The sequence below is a fragment of the Phalacrocorax aristotelis genome, chromosome 1 (assembly GCF_949628215.1).
Source record: "Phalacrocorax aristotelis chromosome 1, bGulAri2.1, whole genome shotgun sequence".
In the NCBI taxonomy this organism is placed as follows: domain Eukaryota; kingdom Metazoa; phylum Chordata; class Aves; order Suliformes; family Phalacrocoracidae; genus Phalacrocorax; species Phalacrocorax aristotelis.
Genome location: NC_134276.1, coordinates 74,039,468 through 74,061,928, shown reverse-complemented (window position 1 = coordinate 74,061,928; position 22,461 = coordinate 74,039,468). Strand labels below are relative to the sequence as shown.

Here is a 22,461-nt window from a genome sequence, read left to right as displayed (position 1 = left end):
TCCAGAAAATATTTCAAGTTTCTATATTAAGAGCAAAAGTGGGGGTATTCATGAGCAATCAGGTCCCCCTTCCTGCTTTTAGCAGTTAACCTGTTTGGCAGGCTTAGCATGACATGAAAAGATAGGGGAACCTGATCGAATGGCATTGTTTTCTTGAAGGGTAAGACACGAATGGTGTCATCTTAGAAATTCATTCTCTTTTTCCTCCACACAGGAGGAAATAGATAGTTGTTTACATGTAACAGCTTGAAATGTAATGACTAACAGTAGCCATGGAGAAACCAGACATGAAGGAGAAAGAAAAGAAAGAAAATTAAGGGAGAGGCGAGGCGAGGCGAGGCGAGGCGAGGTGAGGTGAGGTGAGGTGAGGCAAGGCAGGCGACCCAAGGCAAAGCAAGGCAAGGGAACAAGTGAAGGAGACAGCAACTTTACCACACAATTATCCTCTGGAGAAAACAAAAACCCCAAAACGACATTGTCTTATTTACTTCAGAGGCTTTCTAAAAATATACACAGTTTTTGAGAGGAAAAAATGGGTTGAGGAAAATTCAGATGATGGGAAAAATAACATTGATCTGCTGAGAATCTGTTGAGAGACAGAGCAGAAAAGCAGTATATTTCATACTGTGTTTCAGGTCCTACCTTTAAGCTATGGATTGGATAGGTCTGTCAGTTCTGGTTATCCAAAGGAAAACACAGAGCCAAACAATCATATCTTAGAAAAGTTTGTTTGTTACCCTCAAACTTTTGTTTCTAAATGAGCAAACATTATTAGCAAGTATTATAATCAATAATCCATTGATTAAAATAAATTTCTGCAAGATGCCTACTATAGAAAATAGAAGATTGCATCTGTAGACTGACAGATTTTGACCATTCTCAGGAATGACACTAAAAATTATGGGCTGATTTCATAATGCACTAGTTTTAAATCAACAAGCAAGCAGAGAGTTAATTTACTTGCCAAAAAGCTGTAAAGCCTTACTTCCAATAACTGCATTGTCCTAACATGATGTATAATTCATCATACATCATATGCCTTCAAGCAAATGACATCAAACCTCCACCTAAGCCTTTATCTTCTTTATCCAAAGAGTGCTCCTTGCTTAACTATATGAAATTATTTAGGGGAAAGAAAGATTTCTGTTAACCTTTGTCCCGTCCCCACCACCCCCACCCCCACCCCCTTAACAGCATTTCATCAATTATATAGAAACAGATTATGGGTTATTATTTAGAGAGTATCAGTGTCTCCCTTCAAAATATGAGCTGGGTTACTTTCCTCATCCAGTTTTCTGATCACTGCGAGTTACTCATACTATGTCTACTTAATTAATACAGGTTATGTTCCTTTGTCTCTGATTATTTGCAACAATCACTTAAGAGACGTGCAAAGTAACAATGGAAATGACAGCAGAGTAGGAAAAAAAAACCAAACCAACCTAATTACGGACCACTAATGACACAGCTTTGGTAGCATTCAGTAGTAAACTCCTGAGTTCAAGTCCCATCTCTTTTCCAGGCAGGACAAAAAACCTGATCTGCATTCTCCTACATTTCAACTGAAAGGCCTCTAATTATTTCTTCACTCGCTGTGTATCTACCTGGAGTTCAAGAAATCCTGCTGACTCCTGAGTAGAAAACTGCTCTTTAGAAGTTATTAGAAACTCACAGGTTTTAAATGCAAAATTCCAGTTTACAGTTTATTTAAAAACAATAACAAAAGCAATCTGCCCGTTCTCATCGACCAGCACCCAGCAGCCCTTCCTCCCAAGAGCAGGCTGCCACACTTCTTGCAGTTCCATCTCCTGTTGACCATAGCAGTATCTGGGTGAATTTCAGGTAAATTTGTTTTGTCCAGTTTACTTGTTTGCTTTAAACTATTCCTAGATGTAGTCAAACAGCATGCAGGCAATCCATCCTTCGAAAACTTTTTGTCAGGCAATGTGTATGTGCATAAAATTTCCACCTGAAAGGGAGATCCCTAGCCATTTCCAACACCTCATCTACACAAACACAAAAAAGCTATGTGGTAAAACTAATATTATTTCAAGCATTTCACCAAAGATGGAACTACACCTGCAGCTGATACAGTACCAGTGAAGGATGCCTTTTAAGCCTCAAAGCTACTTTCACTGGCCATCCCAGAAATCCATGACTGAGCTATTAAAGTAATCAAAACACTTTCTTTAATCAGCAACAATAAGCCTTATCTAAATCATGCTTCATTGCGGAAGAACTTATACCTCTCAGCTGCAGACAGAAGATGGTAAGATGAGGACAAGACAGAGTGTTGCTGGGTCATGTATGGAAGCAATGCCAACTGGAAGACCCTTTTTTCTAGTTCTCTTAGGAGAGCCCATGAAGTTTGGAGGTGATGCCAATTTACAGGGAAAAATATAAGGAAAGTCCAGAATTTCATTAAGGTCCTTTCCATCCACTTAGTTTTAATATCTGTTCAGAAATACATGTCAAGTAGGCTAATACTCATCTTCCCAGATGTCTGCTGAGAAAAGGAATTTCAGAAACGTCTCATTGTACTCTCAATCTCACAGGCAGACATTAACTCAAAATTTCACAGGATTTTTAGGTGCTCCAGACAAGGTTTTTCTGGGTTTTTTTTCAGTGTATTTTCTAATAGGTAATATATAATGCCATAGGATTTATATTTAACACTCATCATCTCAGCACCTATTGCACTGTTGTATATCAAATCACAGAGTGTCAAATTAGCTTCTTAAAGTGAGGAACATTCAACTAATAGCCATTTTGAAAAGTTTGCTATAAATGCTTTGTCCATTATCTTATCAAATTTTCTCTGGCAGAAGCAGGATCTGGTTCTACTGGAGCAGCATTCTGCTGCTTCAACCTCAAGACCTTCCTGTTGTTTCCCTACAAACACCTACTGGTACTGCAATAGCAATAAAGAGAAATCTCCTTTAATGAACAGAGAGTCCCGGACCAGACAGGCTTTGTGTATGTGGGAGGAGAAACTGTATTTGCATAAACGTGGCGATGTCAAGAAATGCAGGACTACATTATAATGCTTGAGTGCAAGTGAGCAAAAAAGTCAATCCTAACTTTGACTTTTCAGTCCCAAAAAGTCTTTAAATATAACTTTTGTGAATACCTGCCCAGCTTTTTACATACAGAACAATCTGTTACCTGCCACCATATCATCATTTCTGTAGGTAAATAAACAGTTCAAAATACTAGGTCCATCAGAGTGAGCTCTGTTTATGTTAAAAGACCATCTTAGTCCCCAGTAACTAATAACTATTGCTTGCCATTCCCTTTGAGGGCCAGAAGAGTTTGCCAGTGCGTTTCACAAAGGTTTCACGTCAGCATAAGAATGGTAAGGAATTTGGGGCTACGTCTGTACAGTTCTTTTGGATTAAGCATACCCAGGCCTAAGCCTAGATCATGTTGTCATCCTTCCAGTTATACATTGGCCCTGCACTCTCACTCCACCTTCAGAGCTACTCATTTGGCTGCCCAGACAAGGCAAAATAGATGGACCCTAGTTCATACCCAACAGTCATCCCAATAGGCAATATGAATATGACAATCAAGATGCTTATATCCAAACCTGCACATAGCTGTGAAAAGGAATATGAGCATGGCCTTGAATTCCCCCTTAGACTTTAGAGGAGCATGAAGGCTCTACTAATAGATTTTCCCATCCCTTTTCCCTGGCATGCCCCTTTTCTTTTCACTCTGCCCTTTCTTTTTACCTCCAATCCTGATTTCTCCGTACCCCAACTCTTCAATCCACTCCTATTCATTACATTCAGCCAGTCCTCAGTCTTTTACCCTTTTCAAAACACCCGTGTCTCAGTCAGTCCTTCTAACATTTATTTCACACATTCCAGCACCTGACACCAACCGCAGCCCCTTGTCCACTGCAATCAGGCAACTCCCTCCTCCGTGCTGCTGCGGTGCAGCAAGACCACTAGGAGCACAGATACTGTTCTTTCACACTAGCTGCAGTGGCCCGAATGCAAGCTGTCCAGGAAATCTGGCCCACACTCACACCGACACATATGCAACACAGATGGAATCAAGGGATTTAACCTGCTGAAATCATTTTTCTCTGCAGAGCACATGGAAACAGACTTGCAGGTAGATTTTCACAGTGCCAACAGAAGGCATCTCTGACATATAGGAAATGCACTATTCTCTCTCTCCCGCCCCCCCAAACCCTTAAAATTTAATGTCTTTTCTAACTACCTTGAGGTAGTAAAGTCTGGGGAGAGGAGGAGGGTTATGTACTTTTGTGGAAAAAACGCTTCTTCTAGTTTTGTTTCAGAAATAGTCAAACCACTGTCTGAACTGCTTTTGGCAAATAAAAGTTTCATGATGGATACCTGCTGTTGAAAAGTTTACCCCAAATCTTTACAATACTTAGCTGAAAACCAGTATCTATAAAGAAAAATATTACACAGATGTTCAATTAGATTATAACATCAACCCCAATATCACAATTTTTCTTATAATTTCATAATCCAGGATAGTTCCACAGGAACAAATTACTAGGCAAAGCTAAAATAATCCACAGTTTTCTAAGTAAAACTGACCCTGCCCTGCATCTCATCCTGGAAAATACTCAGTTAAAACAACTGGAGACTTAGTCCATGGCACGGCTTCAGATTCTGAATGAAAATGGAAGCTGAGCCTTATAAAGCTCAATTAGACACAAAAATAATGAAACAGCACTTTCAAATCCAGTTCCTGACTTTGGCTTCCATGTGATACTCACCAGAAATCAGGTCACTTATTTAGGAGCTGACAGATTTCTGGCATGTCCCTCATTTTTATTTAATTAAGCTTTTGATTGCTGATTTGACATTTTATTCAAAGGGCTTTACAAAGATCCTTGTAACTCTAGACCTGTGGAGAGTTTAAAATTTGAGAGATGCTGATCTGTTATCACAGCATACATATATATATATATGTACAGGCTAAGATACATTAGCAACAGCCAAAAAAAAAAAAGGCATTTCCAGGTGCATGAAACCTAGGAAAGTATGGAGCTTTTCCTCTGTGAGAAGTAGTATTTTCCTACTAAGTAAGCTTACCCTCTCAATCTGTTGATTCAGTTTGACTTACACAATGCCAGCAGATGTTAACTGCCAGCACATGTACTTCTGTACCCGAGTTGTACCCAGCTGCTGATGCCCCAAGCACAGTGGGCTTTTTGAGCAAAATGCTTTTACTCCATACTCTAGCTGATGCCTTTTCTGGTGAGGTATTTTAAAAGAAGTCACAGTCCTAACCACTGCTATGTCAGCAAAAGTTTCATGCATAAGTCTGGGCTAAACCGAAGAACAAGCACAAGCTGACCACTCAATGCGTCACCTATCGTTGTTCCCATTAGCTAGAACATTCACACAATGCCAGTTTAGACAGACATTTTGGAAATCCAAAAGAAACTCCTAGATAATTCTTTTCATCTGCCTCTTTGCAGTTGGCTAATCTAGCTGTGCCACAATCTGTCAAAAGATTTGTGTGCTGGTCCAGTTAGGCAGCTCCCAAAATACAGGGCCATTTTTATCTTTTTAAGGCGTTCTCCCAGGCTTCCTACATTTGTTTTCACTTTCCTTTTCTTTATACCATTCTTACAGTACCATCCAGATGGCAAAGAAATGCTCAGCCATATTTACATAAATACAGTTTCAGACACCAGAGAGTTAGAGAACACATTGCAGGGAAAATAATGAAGATAAAGTTAGCAGCTTTCAGGTGAGTGCTATCAGAGAATCTTACAGTCTTTTTTTTTTTCTTTTTTTTTTTTAACACACTCTACAAATGTGTGATATAATAGATATAGTATTATGCAAAGAAAACCCTAAACCCTCCTTATACCTAACTTTTTAATCTGGAAGCAATGAAAAGTACTAAGAAAAAACAAATCTGAAAGTAGCAGCCTATGGACTAGCACAGATCAGCACATTTCCATTTATGTCAACGCAGTCAGCCATTTATGTCAGGTGAGAATCTGGGCCCTTTGTGGAATTCAGAGCACATTACGCACCAGGCAGATATTTCACTGCCGTACACATCACCTGTTTATTCAGCCTGATCCAGCACAGAAGAAATTGCCCAGTTTACCAGTGTTTCACTTTGCACTCTCCACAATAGTGCAAATTAAAAGAAAAGACAGAAGGCAGTGAGGATCCAATATGTTCTACTCCCAAAATGAACTTTGGTTGCTTTGGATCTTATTATTAGCCTCTCAGTGTGGGATATTTTAGGAGAACATGGCTCAAATTTACGCCTGGCACAGTTCCATTCACTGCATGAGAGATTAATTTAGCTCTTTTATTGTTTATGCTGTTTCACACATTGCACATAGGTATCAGCATAAGTTAGGAACAGAGACAAAATCATTCACTGCATTTACCTAGATCCCTATGTATGCCCTAATTGAATCACAAGCAAAAATGATTGCACAAACTGAATTTATCCAAAATTGTTAGTCTGATTTCAAACCAGCATTGAGAGGAGAGGCAAGCCTACATTATTCTGACCAAACAATATAGCTTGATAGCTCATCTCAGTGTCTAATGAAGTAACATTTGCATAATGCATGAAGTCCAATTTAGGAAAATTGAAACTGCTTTGCCTTAAAGATGGCCAGATGTTTAGTGAGCATGTGATCAAGTGACAATTTCACCCAGAGAAATTAAGACCAAGACTGAGGCAGATAAGTAATACAGGAGGAAATTTTTCATTTCCATTTGCAGCGGGAAAGACCAGCAAACAGCTTTGTGATCTCAATTCTTCAATTACTAAAAGCAGTAAAATTAAGTAACTGCTTTTTAAACAGACATTAGACAAAAAGATGCTTTATTACAATATAATAATCTCTATAAATTGAAAGAATAAGGTCATATCTTTCTACAGTTACAATTTTGATTGCCTTGTAATTCAACCTCAATCTATAGGCCTTCTAAGTAATGAAAAAACCATACTGTGCCTGCTGCAGCAAATATACCTCAGGAAATACCCACCTCAAAAGCCATTTGAAAGCACAGAACTATCAGAGTCTGATATATGGGGTGTGTGTAAGCAGATGGTGGTTATTTCTTTGTCTGTTATCCAACACACTTTGCCAAACATGAACTATCAGCCAAAGCTTACTAACCCTTGAGTCCACTAGCTACTCTTTCCAAGACCGATTTTGAGATGCAGGGTCTGAAGAGAGAGGTAATTTATTCTTACTGGGTAAACAACACAGCTGGAAAAAAATCACAAAATATTGGGTATACAAGCCCTTCTGATCTGAGAGAGGCATCACAAACTTCAAGCCTTTAGAGCTGAATATGTTTCGGGTAAAAATAAGTTACGTTAATCAACGGACAATCAAGATAAAGGTTAGTATGTACAACTGACTCAGGAAAAAATGCAACAGACAGGAAAGGTGACAAGTAGTTACCACTTGCAGAGGTTACCAGGAGCACAAGTTGTAGAGACATAAAACCAATGCCACTACTGAGATTCTGCTTTTCCATATTCAACACAATTATGACATTTAGTTTCCAGGCTTCTTCTTTTGAATGTTTTAGTAAAGTCTCTCAGGGATAAGGACCAGGAAGTCTGAAATAGCATGGCTGTCTTATGAAATGATCTCAAAATAGTAGCCAACCATTTTTGTCTTTTCTCCTCTGTCACAGTCCACTGTGGTGCATCGTATTTGTTTGTTTCTCCCAGAAACTTTTGGCTTCATAGAAGAATATGAATACAGAAGCAGATTACATGACAGTGTAATCATCACTGTATCTATGTCAAACATGATGAAGTGTCTGCATGACCAAGGGTTTCTCCATTTTCCAAATATACCTTCTTTATAACAGCTGGCCTAATCTCCTTCCTTCAAATTTTACTTTTTTTAAATCTCAAATCACAACAGGTACAACAACTCTTTTATTAGGGTGAGTTTTTTTTAAGACCACAACCTTTTTTTATTATTTTTTTAAGACCAGAATTCCCGTGGAAGAATACTTACAGAAAGTGCCAAGGGTGATACAGATTTATTCTAAATTTCTAATTCCACCTAAATCAAGTATTCAGTATCTATCCAAGGAAAATATCAGTGGAGTTCAGACTGATATAAGTGTTTAACAACCATTTAAATTTATGGTAAGTTAGGCACTGCAAGAAAGAGCTTGACACCTTCATATGTTTGTGAACATGGCCCTCAATTTCTCAAGTTGTATGTCAGAAGAATTACAACAGGATAATGTAGCTAGGCATTTAATACCTCCCATGACTAAGTTCCTTAAGCACTTTTGAAAATTCTGTCCTCCTTGCAAAATATGCCAAATGCAAGTCAGAGAAAGCAAGAGTCAGTTATCCTGCTTCCAAGTCTCCCAAGGAATGCAATTTCCTAGATAAGCTCCAAGCACACACAGCTAGCCTTCGGGTAAGCACGGAAAAGAGTCAGAAAGGAAGGTAGCAGCTTCTTTGGCTCAAGAATCCCACAACAGTCTTGAGAATTTCACCTCTCACACCCCTGAACAGTTTCCTTATCTTTACCGTTTAAAACTTAAAAAACCACATAGTAAAATTATTATATTAACATTAAAATGTTTGTTGCTACTCTTAATGGAGTGATTCTACTTCTCTGTAGTACCTCAGATGTCTTAACTAAAACACATCCAGAACTCTACAGTTACAAATGTCTGTTTCTGTGTAGTATGCAAAAAGCTAATAATAGTTACAAAAACATCTTCCTCTCACCAAATTTCTTCAGCATTCAAGGGTTGCAAATGCCATTTGTGGAAATAGGAAGAGACGCAAGTTTCTGAAGGAGATAGCAGTTTTAAGGGCACAAAACAGCTTGTCCAACACAGCATGCAGCAGAACTACCTGTATCTTACAAGTCTAATGAAAAGCAGACATACAAGACGGAGGTGGGGAGATCTTCGAGGAAGAAACCCACAAAAGCACATAAAGAACCTAAAATATCACTATTTTTGACCACATAGAAGTCCCCTTTCCAGATCAAGAAAGTAATAAATGATGACTACAGTGATTTAAAAGGAGAAAAGTGTATGATATTATCAAAAGCATGGAGGTTTTGGGATACAGATACATCCCTGCAGTCTGGAGACTTTTTTAATTTCAGAAGCCAAGCATTTGTTTTATTCTTCAGTTCTGTGTAGTCATTAAGCAGAAATACCTTGTCTATACCAGAAAAAGCGTGTCTGAGAGTCCTTAAGAGTCAAGGGACACCATGTTCACTAAAAAAGCTTGAAGGGAAATGAAATACAATCCTCTAAACCTTATTTTTCAGCAATGAGACAATAAAGGAAATTATGTCCAATTAGACTGATGACAAGCTCTCATGTGGAAAAAAATTAAGATACGTGGGTTCTTCTGGGTTTTACTCATTGTAAAAGTGGTATGAAAAATGAAGGGCATTGTTCTGATATTTAAATGACACTGGTGAATAGTATTCATTTTTTACCAATCAAAAACCCTTACAGAAACATAAAGACTCTTCTGTGACCCAGTTAGGGATTATATGGGGTCACATTGTATGCAAATGTTCCTTCCTAGCTACAAGTACATTTATAATGCCACTGGAACCACTCTATGGATGCTATGATGGCTGGGTCTGCATTCCCAAAACTTTATCCCATGAAATTTTACAAAAAATTGTCATTAGGACTGCTTTATTATTCACAGAACCAATCAGCAACTTTCATTTGCTTCTTGGGTAAATCCACCCCTGAAAGAACTAAGGAAGACCCAAGTCCCAAAGCCATGGTTTAAACTATGTCAATATCATACAGGGATCCAATAAACAGGTCGACACAAAAGAAATTATTCTTTCATGGAGCAATCATGGAGACCTCAAGCTGTAAAATAAAGTTGATAAATGCTTGACCACTCAAAAACTTAATTGGTTTAGGTAAAGTGACCCTCAATTTACCCTAAAGTAATTCGATATCCTTTGCAGCAATTTAGCCATAGCTTTTCTAAATCAGCTTTCGTAAATATTGGCAATAAAGACTGTGAAGCTATGTAGCACTGGACAGACAAGGAAGGCAATTGTTACTTTCTAAAGGAATTTGCAACGGTGCATACACTTACTCTAAAGCCTAGGATCTGCAGGCCAAAGAAAAAGGTTATTGAAGTGGGAGAAAACAAGCATAAGTGCCGGCATAAGGCTGGGAAGTAGTATCTTTCCATCCTTCATACAAAGGCCAATTCATTTGCTCAAAGTTGAGGTACCTGTTACACACTGTAGCACTGTTCAGCTATGGAAAAAAACATTCAGTCCAGCTGTTCTTCAGATCTTTTTGCAGTGCCCGTTAACGAGCAGATGAGACATTTCATTCTCCTATATTACTGAAAGTAAACTGCTCATTTGTTGTACACCTTTTGAGATAACACTAAGGCTAAGTCATCCATATCTGACAATCTGCTTGAACTCTGGTAAGACAGACCAGCAGGCAGAAGATCATTCCGTTACCAAAGACTTGTGACAGAAACTCATTCCTCCAAGAAGCAAACCGGATTTCCTGCCAATGTAGTAAATTATATCAGTAAGTATTTTACTGCTATGCATCACAGTACACAAACTTCATTACAGAAAAATGAACATTACGCTAGTCCATCCCATTGCACCTCAAACAAAGGCAGCCTAAGGCCTTTATCCAAGTGTCTATCAGCAAGGTCATATTTTAGTTACACAAAGTGGGGCTCTAGAGGAGACCAAAGGTAGAAGCTGCCAAGGTGATATGCGAACAAATCAATCCATGCTCATTTATTTTCCCTCCAGCTTCCTCCTTTCCAGTCCATTTCACTTTTGAGACTATATTAGCATCTTGCAAGCTCAATGGTGGAACAGAAGGCATAAACAGACTCAAGTTTCAGCTTGAAAACTACTCTGAAAACTACTTTGAAAACTACCTCTCAGAAACATTTTCATAGCGAGGCACTGACTGCCAGAGCTTGAAGCAACAAGAATGAGTCTGTATGTGAAATAATTTTGATTTATCAGCAAAAATCCATGCAGCTGAAAAGTTTTCTATAATTCATACCTTTCTTATCATGAGTGATCCAATCTTAGGGACAGTATGTAAATATGCTCTAGAAACAAGAATAGTTACTTGATCATAATCAGGCAAAATGTTTAAGTGGATGATTAGTATCGTAGTCCTCATAAATGAACAGAACCACTCAAACTAAAATTTAATCCAGGACTTGAGTGTTCTCTTAAGTCACAGAGCAAAATAGAAGCTTGTAAAATTTGCAGGGAAAAATACAAACAACCTGAGGCATTCCATTATTTTAGAGATGATCTGAATTCACCAACCAGAACTCACCCCTGAAAAATAACAGAAACCACCTCCCTACACAATTGCTTTACAAATATATTAAATAAGACAGTGAGACAAATTAGAAAAAAGCACTCCAAGGTAACAATGAACAACAGGATATCAGGCTTGTGCTCAAATAGCGTCTTGCATTATCTTTGAGGAGAAGCCTGTAAAGGAAATATTTCGGGCTACACAGTGGGGTGAAAACCAGATGAAATCTGGATTTAAATTAGCTTTGCCTTATGGAAAGATTCACCAGGTTATGTTTCTATAATTGCAGATGCTCCAATAATAGTTTTAACTATGAAGTAAATAGACATAAAGACTAAAAATATGCAAGAAATTCAGACTTAATTATAAGCTCTGAACAACATTTTAGACAAGTCTCCACATCAAGACTATTCTTTTAAATACCTGCCATGTCTAGTGGAGAAGCAAAATGAGCATGTGGGGACTTCGAAACTGAAGTTCAAAGAATTCTATCAATACATTAAGGGGCAAAAAAAGAGTAAAGATTGCTTTTATTCTGCAACAGTTAACTGAACAAAAGGGAAATACAGCATCCATAAAGATATACGACATAACCTAGAGAGTAGACACAAAAGAATGAAGTGATGAAACACACAAAAGAAACACTATGAATCACCTTTTCAGATTACCTGAGAATAAAGAGATGAGCATATATCCAGCAGATGACCAATTAATAGTTTTATGAATAGGTAAGTACAGTTTATAAGCTTGTTTCTCACACTGTCTCTTCAACATACGTTCTGTACAGCTGCATTAAAATGAGATTCCAGTTGCTAAAACTGTATAGGTGTCAAATTCTTCCTTTACCAGCAACCTGTGCTGCAGCCTCAGATTCCTGTAGCTACTCAGTTAACACAGTTAACACACAGGCTTTGATGCTATTGAGATTTAATAGTCTATGTAATCTCAGAGTGTTTACATTTCTGTCTCACAAAACTACTTCTAGGGGATTTTTTTCTCATCAGTTACATCTGATTCCCACTTTGCATATTGACAAGGTCCCTCCTTTTTCTGTTCTTTTATATGCAAGACAGTACTGCTTATCTGTAGAAAACCAGGCTACAGTAACCCATGTTAAGATCTAAGTTTTATAAAGCAACTTATAAAACTTGGCTGTTGTTGACAAGAACTGGGTTGTTGACAAAAATCAGAGCATGGATTTTAATGCAAAAGCATATACTTCCTGGACACCATTTTGAATGGGAGGTGTTAAAAAGACATTAAGATATGAAAACTGAGTGATCTGGAATTTGTACACCTGTTTTACAATATAAAGTGTGGGGAAAAAATAAAAACAAGATTGCAGATGAATTTTCAAATGTAAAAAACTCACTTAGAGTATCCCTAACAGTAGTGGAAGAATGTTCATTACGATTACAGATATAACAAAGCTTTTAAATACAGAAAGGGTTGAAATAAAATCTTGGGGTAGATATGAATATTGCATCGTACAAGTCAGTGTCTTTAATGACATTATAACATGAAATGACAAGCTGCAGATTTCTGTAACTCTATGAAGATGTGAAAAACAAGAAAAGGCATATAATATGCACACAGGAAGATTTAATTTGGCTCAGAACATCCACATGTCATTTATTTTTAAATCAACCAGTTTATGTTTCTTTTAAATTAGTCCAAGCTCACGTCCTATCATGTTTTTGATAAAGAACAGACATCTAAGATATTTATGCAATAGATGGCTTTTATCTGTTAAAAAGCCACGCTAAAATTTTTGAATGGGCATTCAAACATCTCAGAGTTTTAAATTTCAAAATACTCTTGTCTAGTATCAATAATTTCTGTCATTTCACAACATCATGCCATAGCTCAAAATGCTGAAATTACTTTCTTCTTCAAAGCCACCGCACTTGAGGCTACCTTCTAGTATCATTCAGTTCATTATCCAGCCTGCTTTTACTTCTTTATCTTACACAATTCCTATCTCTCGCTACTTAACATTAGCTTTTTTTTAGACCATGCCCCAAAGAAATCTCTCATGTCACAGACAAAGGAAGAGTCAACACTATGTATCCAGAAAACAGGTTTCTATTGTCATCATAAAGATGTTATAATGACGAGTTTCTAGTAGAAGAGCATTTGCATTACCTTCTCACAGTCACTCCTGTTTTTTCTGGAAATCTTGAGATTCTAAATAGATATTTTTGAAAGCAACTAGGAAATTAATCACTGGGAAGGCCTTAGGGGAAGTGGCATAAATCCTCTGCAAACAGTCTGGAATATATGGCAGAGTCAGCCATATATTCCTGTGGATTACGTCATCTTTGTCACAGAGAACGTTACCTTTCCCTTGACCGCAAGCCTTTTTGAAGGGGGTCCCTAACTTTTCTTCCCCTTGTGGCACTTCCAGCCTCAGTCTAAGAGGATTTCTTTTTCCTGAGGGCCACGAGTATTCACATACAATTCATCTGAGGTTGTCTCTGCTGTAGGTAGGTGTCTAGTAGCAACTGTCTTTTTCCTGACTGTTAAGGAAACAGTGAGATATGAATACTCGTACTCAATCATAATTACAGCAAAGCTGCTGACATCTGAAAAGCTTTGCTCTACAAAATTGGCTTGAACATTCAGCTGAACACCCATTGAATAGATAAATTATTTTACTTCCTAGGTTTCACCCACAGGATGAAAAGCGCTGATGAAAACTGATAAGAAAATATACCTGCACACTAATCTCTAGAGAAGCACCACACGATTTTCCCTCAGAAATGCTACAGATTAAAAAATTGTGGTAGACCTAAGGACTAAGTTCGGAGGTACACAGCAGGGAAGTCCTCCTTGTACATGTTGATGATCTCACTGTTGAAATAGAAGGGATGGAAATCAATGTAATCATCTTTCTTTTTGCTAAATCAACTACCATCTTGTCGAGTTGCCTTGACAGAATAGCTCGACTTTTAATAATAATTTAGGGGAGAAAAGCTAAAAGTTCCTGTCCTGCTGAGAAATATGGCATATGTAGATTCTCACAAGAATACTTTTTTTTAATCCCAGAATACTATTCTAAATTCTGTACACAATTTTTACGCACTTTTTTCTCCCTTTGAGAGTTCAGTTATATGACAGGAATCGGATTCAAGATGGTCCCTTACTTCCTCTTTCTCTGCCACAGGTAATTTCCATCTACTGTTTCTGTTCAGGTGTTTGTGTACCTATGCTCCAGCAGTTGACAGGCTACATGAAAAACTGCTTACTTAAAAATAAATATTTTTTTTAATTATTATTTTTAATTCCAAAAAGTGTTAATTTTTTTCCAGTAGAGCATCACAGAGCTACTGCATAGGGTAGCCAAAGAGCTGAAATAACACAAATGGGTGCAAAAGTAGTGGCAGGCCATTGGAGAGACAAGTTCTCATACAGCACCATAGCTGTAAGTTTGTGAGGAGGACTCTCCATCTTCACTGTAAATTTGAGACTGCAAGCTCATTTCTGCTCTCTCATTTAAGTTTGGACAAACTCCAAAGTAACAGAGCAGAAATTGAGCTTTTGGACAAAAGTTTGCTACATTTCAGTACCTAAAGTTAATCTCCTATATTGATAATTAGGTTTGAGAACAGAAGTAAAACTCAAAAGTGCTTAGCTAGTTCAGATTACATCTCAGTGGGATATACTGTCCACAAGCATATCTGAAACAAGGTCCATTTCTAATCAAAAGTTTAAATATAGCTTTAAGCAGACTTGAGTCCTTAATACTTCAGGTACCTACATTTTATATTTCATCGTTTTCTATATCATTCTGCCCTGACAGATTATATGTATGGTTTTTTCAGCTGTAACCAAGAAATATCTCTACGCCATACACTCATTAGCTATCCTAATAGGACTATCTAGTATCAAAGAGATACAGTATGCATTTTTTAAAATTGATATCATGGTGCATCTTTCCATTTTGGTGCCAGGAGATATCTTGAACTCAAAGCTAAGGGATAAGTAAACTAGCCATGTTTTGACACTGCCATAACAATCTTCCAAGAACCACTAGCTTATTCTATTATTATTTTTCCCTTCTTCCTACCTGAAGCAGTTCCAATCAAATGCTTTCTTAATTATTATTCCACATACATTTCCAGTATCCAAAAATACTACTTACAAGTTAATACAGAGAGGCAAAGAGCAAAAAGATTTTGAGAAGTAAGCATCCTCATCATTGTTCCCATTGTTATTGAACCGAGTACCCACTCCCAGAGTATAGATAAATGCAAGCCAGAGGACTGTAAGCAGAATAGATCTTCTGATAAATCATTCTCTGGACAAGTCATTTCAATACGCAGCTGGGGAAGAGCAAGATAATTAGCTATTTATTAGTTCAAGAACGGAGCAGGTACTCCCATTGCTTGACATTCAGTGCTTCACATGAAATATGACCAATACATTTCACACTCTTTGAATATGTGGCCAGTTGTCCCAGCACATGATTTGTTCTCTCTTTACTTGCCAGATTTTCCACTGTCGGAGGCATAGGAGTCTCTGACCACCCAGTACTTGACACGATTCAATAATTTACATTCTCCCATATACATAGGCAAAAACCAAACAATCAGGCTGAATGACCACCTTTCAGATTCAGGAGCTTTTGTTCCAAAAATACAAAGCATACATGGAGCGCATTTATTAGATTCTTATATGACCATTGTACACAGCAGCTTTTGAATGTCATTCTGAACAAGAGAAAGTCATTGCTTTGAAGAGGTTAGTATAAGAGCTTTAGGTAGGTTAAGGTATCAACAGGCCCTACGTTTCCAAGTGGTATTAAGAAAAAATGCAGCCTAGTTTACAAAGAGGAATACTGAGCTGAATTCAAACTTGAAGTTGCACAAGCAGCCACAGTAACCCATACCTCCACAGCTACATGAACAACCAGCTTGCTTTCTAAATCTGAATGTGTTGCTGCAGAAGTGAGGAATGTCCTGGAGTTAAGAAGACCACAACAACTGACCGTTACATTTTGCTAGGTTCACTATTGTCACACTATCACACAGACTCTTTTTAGTTTCTTCTGCCTTTACACACACAGTACAGTTATGTATAACTTCTTCAAAATTATACTTTAAGGCTAAAGATTGTTGATAACTCAGTGAAAGAAAAGTAACCACTGAAGAGATTATGAATTTCAAATAAATATACTGATAGTATGTGATGGCTCTCATTAACTCCACATTATGAAACTCTGTATATTCAATTGACTCTTGAAACATTAATTCAAGAAATTTCTTGACAATAGCTTTGCTTCATACTTATTTTTTCCTAAGATGGCTATTTTACCATTCAAGATCTACCAGCATTTTGTGACAGACAACACAGAGCATAATATTGCTTGTAGGTTCGTTTTTCTCTTGAAGAGACACAAAAGAGTCATCTGAAAAACAGAGCCATAGCTGAAAACAACTAAATCAGCAATCAAAACAACTTATCCCAGTGGTATTTATTGTCTTTTTCAAAAGCTAGTATTGATGCCAAGACCAGTAGTCCAGAAAAAAATCTTTGTTAGCAAGTCACTTACCATATTTATTGATGATACAGGACCAATGCTGTTGACATAAATGTCAACATCAATAACTGTTGGTTTTACTGTGGAGAAAAAAAAATTATTTAATATTATTTTGCAGAAAACATAAGTAATCACTTTAAATATTTTCTTCCCCAATAACTGTAAGATCTACTCTTCAGGTAGAACTACTGAGAAATATGGATTATGTATTTTTCAGGAAGACAAGGTTTTTTCCTCCTACCCAACTGAAATTGCCATAAATTACAGCCTGTACCACTTTATCATCATGATCCCCATTTATCTCAGCAGCAATTTGTTACAGAAACTTTCAGTGCTAAGCACAGTGGCTCAAAGTCAAAACCTAAGATAACTGACACAAAATGAGAAATAATGCACCATATCACTTTTTCCCATTGCCTCAACACGCAGGTCCTTTAGCATGTTTGCTGCACACCAAAAAACCTTTCCAGATTTTCTCATCAGTCTTGAAATCATCCTAACTTAGAGTAAAATCACTATGAAATCCATTTAGCCAAACCTAAGCAACTTCCCCCTTTCAATTTAGACTCATTCCCTTCAGCCCACGTTGCCTTTGCACTCATTCATCCAAAGGTTTTTGAATTTGATTTGGTTTAGTCAATGCAAGTTTCTCACAAGATCTTCCATGTTTTCAGACTTCCAGGATTTAATACGCCAAGACAAGCTCTGTACTCCTTTCTTTAGCTGAGGCCACTAGGATTTATCTTCCTTTTATCATCTTTGGTTTCAGTGTACCTGCTGAACATTATTCAGATAGCTCTTACTGGTGACATAGCCTAACTCTAAAATAACGCCACTCTTACACTGAAAGGCACGTTGTTTTTTTTACTTATACTGCCCTCCTTCTGACTCCCATAGGGTATACATTAACCTCTAAATTGAGATCTAAATTGGTATTTTACTTTCTCCAGGGTTAGCTGACCGAAAACTAAGTAAGTATAAGTCCTTTTCCAACCTGCACAGTCAGAACGGATGCAAATTTGGCCCTAGTAGGCCAACAGCTTCTGTTAGACATCTCCCTTTCCCATAGAGGCACCTTCCCCTCTCCATGGTCTTCAAAAATCTCTAGAGAGCAATTCAAACCACTGAAGTTTGGGAACTGCTGAACTCAGGACTTTTTTGCACCAACCCCCAAGGGCCCTAGAACAAGGAAATGCAGGTACATCAGCCACTCAAAACTCAGAGAGCTCTGCTCAGGGAAGCTACTGAGCAGAGAAGTGAGGAAGCGAAACGTCACAGTTCTGTGGGAAGCTTATCTCAGGTGGATAGCAGTTAATTTGTCTAAAACTAAAGAAGCCATCCAGCACAAAGTTGAAGGTAGACAGGAATCTTCACATGTAAAGATGAATAATTTTGCCCACATCCTGCCAAATTTCAGACTAACAGTGAGATGCCAAGGAGTTTCAAAGTACCTGAAAAGTTAGATGGTTCTTAAAAAACAGGCAGGTTGGCTTGTCATGTAAAACTTTGGTATGTACATATCATTAGGAAGACTAGATCTAATGTTGCAAAGACAGACATTAAAGTGGGTGCAAACAGTGATTAAAGATGGTAACCATTCTCTAATTCATTAAGTACCATGCACTTCTGTGATGGCATATAGTCAGAACATCCAGAATTGTTTAAGGTCATGGTTTCAAATTGTCTGAAATTCTGGCTTATAAACTCAGATCTTCCCTTCAGCAAAAGAAAATCTGAACTCAGCTGAACAAGCACAACCGATTAATGCAACTCTAACTGTACCTAGCTAATAACTAAATAGGAGTCGAGCAGCTTCTGGTAATGAGACTTGTCTCAAAATGCAGTAATAAGTGTCATTACATAGGAATTGGTAATAGCAGGGAACTACATCTAGCGCTTTTACCAAGATAGCATATACGGAATAAAGGGCTCTGATCTTTTTAGGGCTTATCCACATATCTAGGTGGAAGTTCAACACTAAGGATTTCTGGTGAACACTAATGGGGCTAGACTTAGTGATGCAAATTGGCATGCAACTGAATCTTGGCAGGATCAGGGACAAAGTTCAGGACCAGAACATAGTGCTTGGAATCCATTTTTGTTTAATCATTGCATTTAGGTATGCAAATAGATTATGAGATTACAATTTCTCCTGAATATGCTGGGCCAAATACTTTTCCAGTGCAAAAAAAAAAATTAAGCACTGCTTGTTAATGCTGAAGAGAATTTGGTCTTACTCACAGTAAAGGTCTAATTTTGAAACAGAAGAAAACTAAGCAGCTGCTTCTTATGTCAAATTAAATCAGCATCTAGCTTCAGACATTCCCAGTGAAATTCAAATTTAAAATAATAATTAAAATACAGGTAAGCTATTATATCAGTGCAACAACAAAAAAAGACTGAAAGTTCCTTTGAATTATAGTCTTCCTAGGCAGAGGCAGAAAATACAACTGTAATACGACTGTATGGTAAATATGTGTTCAGGTTTTGAATGACAAGACAGAAGAGTACAGTTCTTGTTGCACATGGTCTCTCATGGACATAAACAGATATAAACTGGCAGAAGCATCATGTATAAATTTTAGATTTGTTATCATAGGATTTTAATTCAAAATACCAACCATAACGAAGCAAAGATTTTAAGATTACTTCATCCAAAATGAAAAAATGGAAAAAAAAAATTGAGTCTTAAAGTTATCATGTCTTACAAGAAAGAACTCACCCTCTACCAGTCTTCAAAATACATTGAGTTTTGTGGAAGAATTAAATAGGTACATTACCAATTATTTCAAGGCCTGCTCAGTTTTTCTGTATACTACATGCATTTGTGAACACTCAGTTCGTGGACTGATTTAAGCCATGCATGGAGTTGCTGAGCTGCAGATGGAGCCTTTTTTTCTTGCACTAAGAAAGTCCTCACAGTCTTGTTGACTGTGCCAGAACCACGTGTGTATCACATGCAGGAAAGCAATTAAAGGTTGTCAACAAATGCACTAACCTTCTCAAAGTTCTTTGAAATATTCTTTAATATATGCTAGTTAACATTCCCTAAAACGCAATGCAAGCACATCCAAGTAACTGCAGTGTTATGCTGCTACACAGTGCTATCTAAGGTTAGCTAACTGCTTACCACAGTCATTTCACCTTCAAACATGTTGGGTTTAATTGAGGACGGGATTTATCAAGCCATTCAAAATATCTGCAAACAAAAGTAAGGTCACACCGATGTTTAGCTAATAGTCCCCATCTGATCCAAATGCCATGGCTTTGAGACAGACGGAGTGTTTATATTCCAGTCAGCTTTGTGACTATCACACTGCAAAGACACATCCGAGTGAAATTTGTCTACAAACTAGACAGTTCGAAAGACGCCTCGCCACGGGAGCTGTGAGCTCAACGCTGCCTGCAAAGTTGACTTAAGAAGCCAAGTGAACACTTAGTGTAAAGCTAGGTCAGGTGTGTCCGGACAACAACAAAACATAGAAACAGCTAGAATAAAGCCCTGATCACAAATACGCATGCAGGCCGACCCTAGGATTTGTGAGGTTCTGCTTTATAGATTTACACTGGTGAAATAAACAGTACTTGAGCTTGAATCCCATTAAAATCTGTGAATACTTTACTCTTGGACATATGCAAGCTGATCATGTGTGGAAAAAATTCAACAGATAAATCAGGAGAACTTTAAAAGACTTTTAAGGAAATTAACAAAGGGATTTTTATACAATTTCACAAGCCATATAGGGGAAAAAATATGCAGTAAGTTCCTGGCATTTTATTACATTTATTTAGTACTTTAAATTATCCTATCCTTTTAAAAGTTCTCTTAACTTTTGATAGATCTCTGCTATTCAGAATTGATGCTTATTTCATGAATGAAACCGCTTTGTTTGCTTCCTACAGAAAGCTTCCTCCACATCTGAAGTCTGTCCAAATAGCATTTATGTTCCTGCAGAAATCATAAATATTTAGAATTATTTTTTAAACTTTAATGCTTAGAAATATTTTTATTGAAAGCATATTTAAAAATGAGTAGAACTAACTGAGCTCTCATAAATCTTAAAATAAAATTGAAATTAATTTTTGTTGAAAGATACCCTTTCTTACATTGTTCAAGCAACTCCCAGGTCTAAATTATTCTGGTTTTACCCAAAACAGTGGTGGTAAAAAGGTTATGGATCAATATACACATATTCATGGAGGCAAAGCAATTAGCACTAGATTTTTAGAAGGCATGCAATCACATAACAAACACAGTATGAGCTCTATTCCAGAATACACAGTCACTTAAACTCTGCCTAAGTTCCACAAGACTTCTGAATGCAAAAGACTAACAAGATTGACTCTACGGTAATGAGATATTGTTTGAAATTACTCTATAATGATATTTGACATTATCTCATTAGCACATAAATTGCTATTTTTAAATTGGGATAAAGCTGTAATAAATCATTACACAGTTATCGGTAACCATAGTAGTAGTGATTATAGTGTTAATGTTTATTTTGCATTAGTGATGATGACTTCTAATGTTTTCCTACACGACCTTATAGGCCACATCTAATTACTTGTTTCTTCCTGTAAAACAAACTGCCATGCTAAAAAGTCACTTCTCAGGGATAACTGTGGTCAGCTAAGACTTCTATATTTTAGGACAAATTACCACATTTGAAGAAAGACATAGTAAGAGGAATTATTGAGTCACCATCACAGGAGGTATTTAAAAGGCACGTACGCAGCACCTAGGGACATGGTTTATAGGTGGGCTTGGCGGTGTTAGGTTTACAGTTGGACTTGATGATCTTAAAGGTCTTTTCCAACCTAAATGGTTATATGATTTGATTCTATGATTCTATGAAGGTATCAATGAGGAAAATAAAAAAGACTCATTCTTCCTGTATAGAAGAGAATGGGCTTGAACAACAGTTAGGGGTCAAAACCCTCCACTTGCTACAGCCAGAGAAACTCTGATAGAACTGTCACCCCTATGTTTTAGGATCAAGCTACCAAAACAGGACCGCAAATGAAAATCAAAAGGATAATAAAAAATTGGGTGCAGACTTGAAAGAAAGTTTTGATGATGGCAATACCAGGGTGAGAACAGACTTCTGAAAAGATTCACATGCTAGGTTTTGTTGCCATTCTGTCCAGGAGTGTGAATGACAGTGTGCACAGAAAAGGACTCCCTCAATTAACTACTAATCACTTTTACTCTTCACATCCCACCATCGATCAACTTTCAGCACTTTTATATTTCATTTTCCTTTCCCTAATGCACAAGCTGTAATTTTTCCAGTATTATGTTGTTTAGGAATGAAAACTGTAGATCTTAATGGTTAGGCTGGTTTTACAATCAGTCCCTAAAGCTTCCATTTTTGTTTTACTTATATTCATAGGAGGGAGGAGTTCCTATGTAATATAATAAGACTGAACAATAATAGAATTTGTTCCTGCAAAGTCTAGCAAGCTAGCAACCAGGGCCTGGATGAACAATAGCAGTCATAAGAAAACCATACAATTGCAGAAAAGAACAATAATATTTTAAAATAATATGTGCAGAAAGTTTTCCATGTTTAAAGATGACAGAACAATTTA

The 22,461-nt window shown here is 37.3% G+C and overlaps 1 protein-coding gene across 1 annotated transcript in view; it reads right to left on the bottom strand.

Moving 5' to 3' along the window:
• GABRG3 (gamma-aminobutyric acid type A receptor subunit gamma3) overlaps positions 1 to 22,461 on the bottom strand; it is a 325,287-nt gene that overhangs the window by 288,833 nt on the left and 13,993 nt on the right. Inside the window, exon 4 of the mRNA XM_075093627.1 lies at positions 16,879 to 16,946. Coding sequence (XP_074949728.1) covers positions 16,879 to 16,946 — 68 coding nt within the window. The remainder of the gene's footprint in view (positions 1 to 16,878; positions 16,947 to 22,461) is intronic.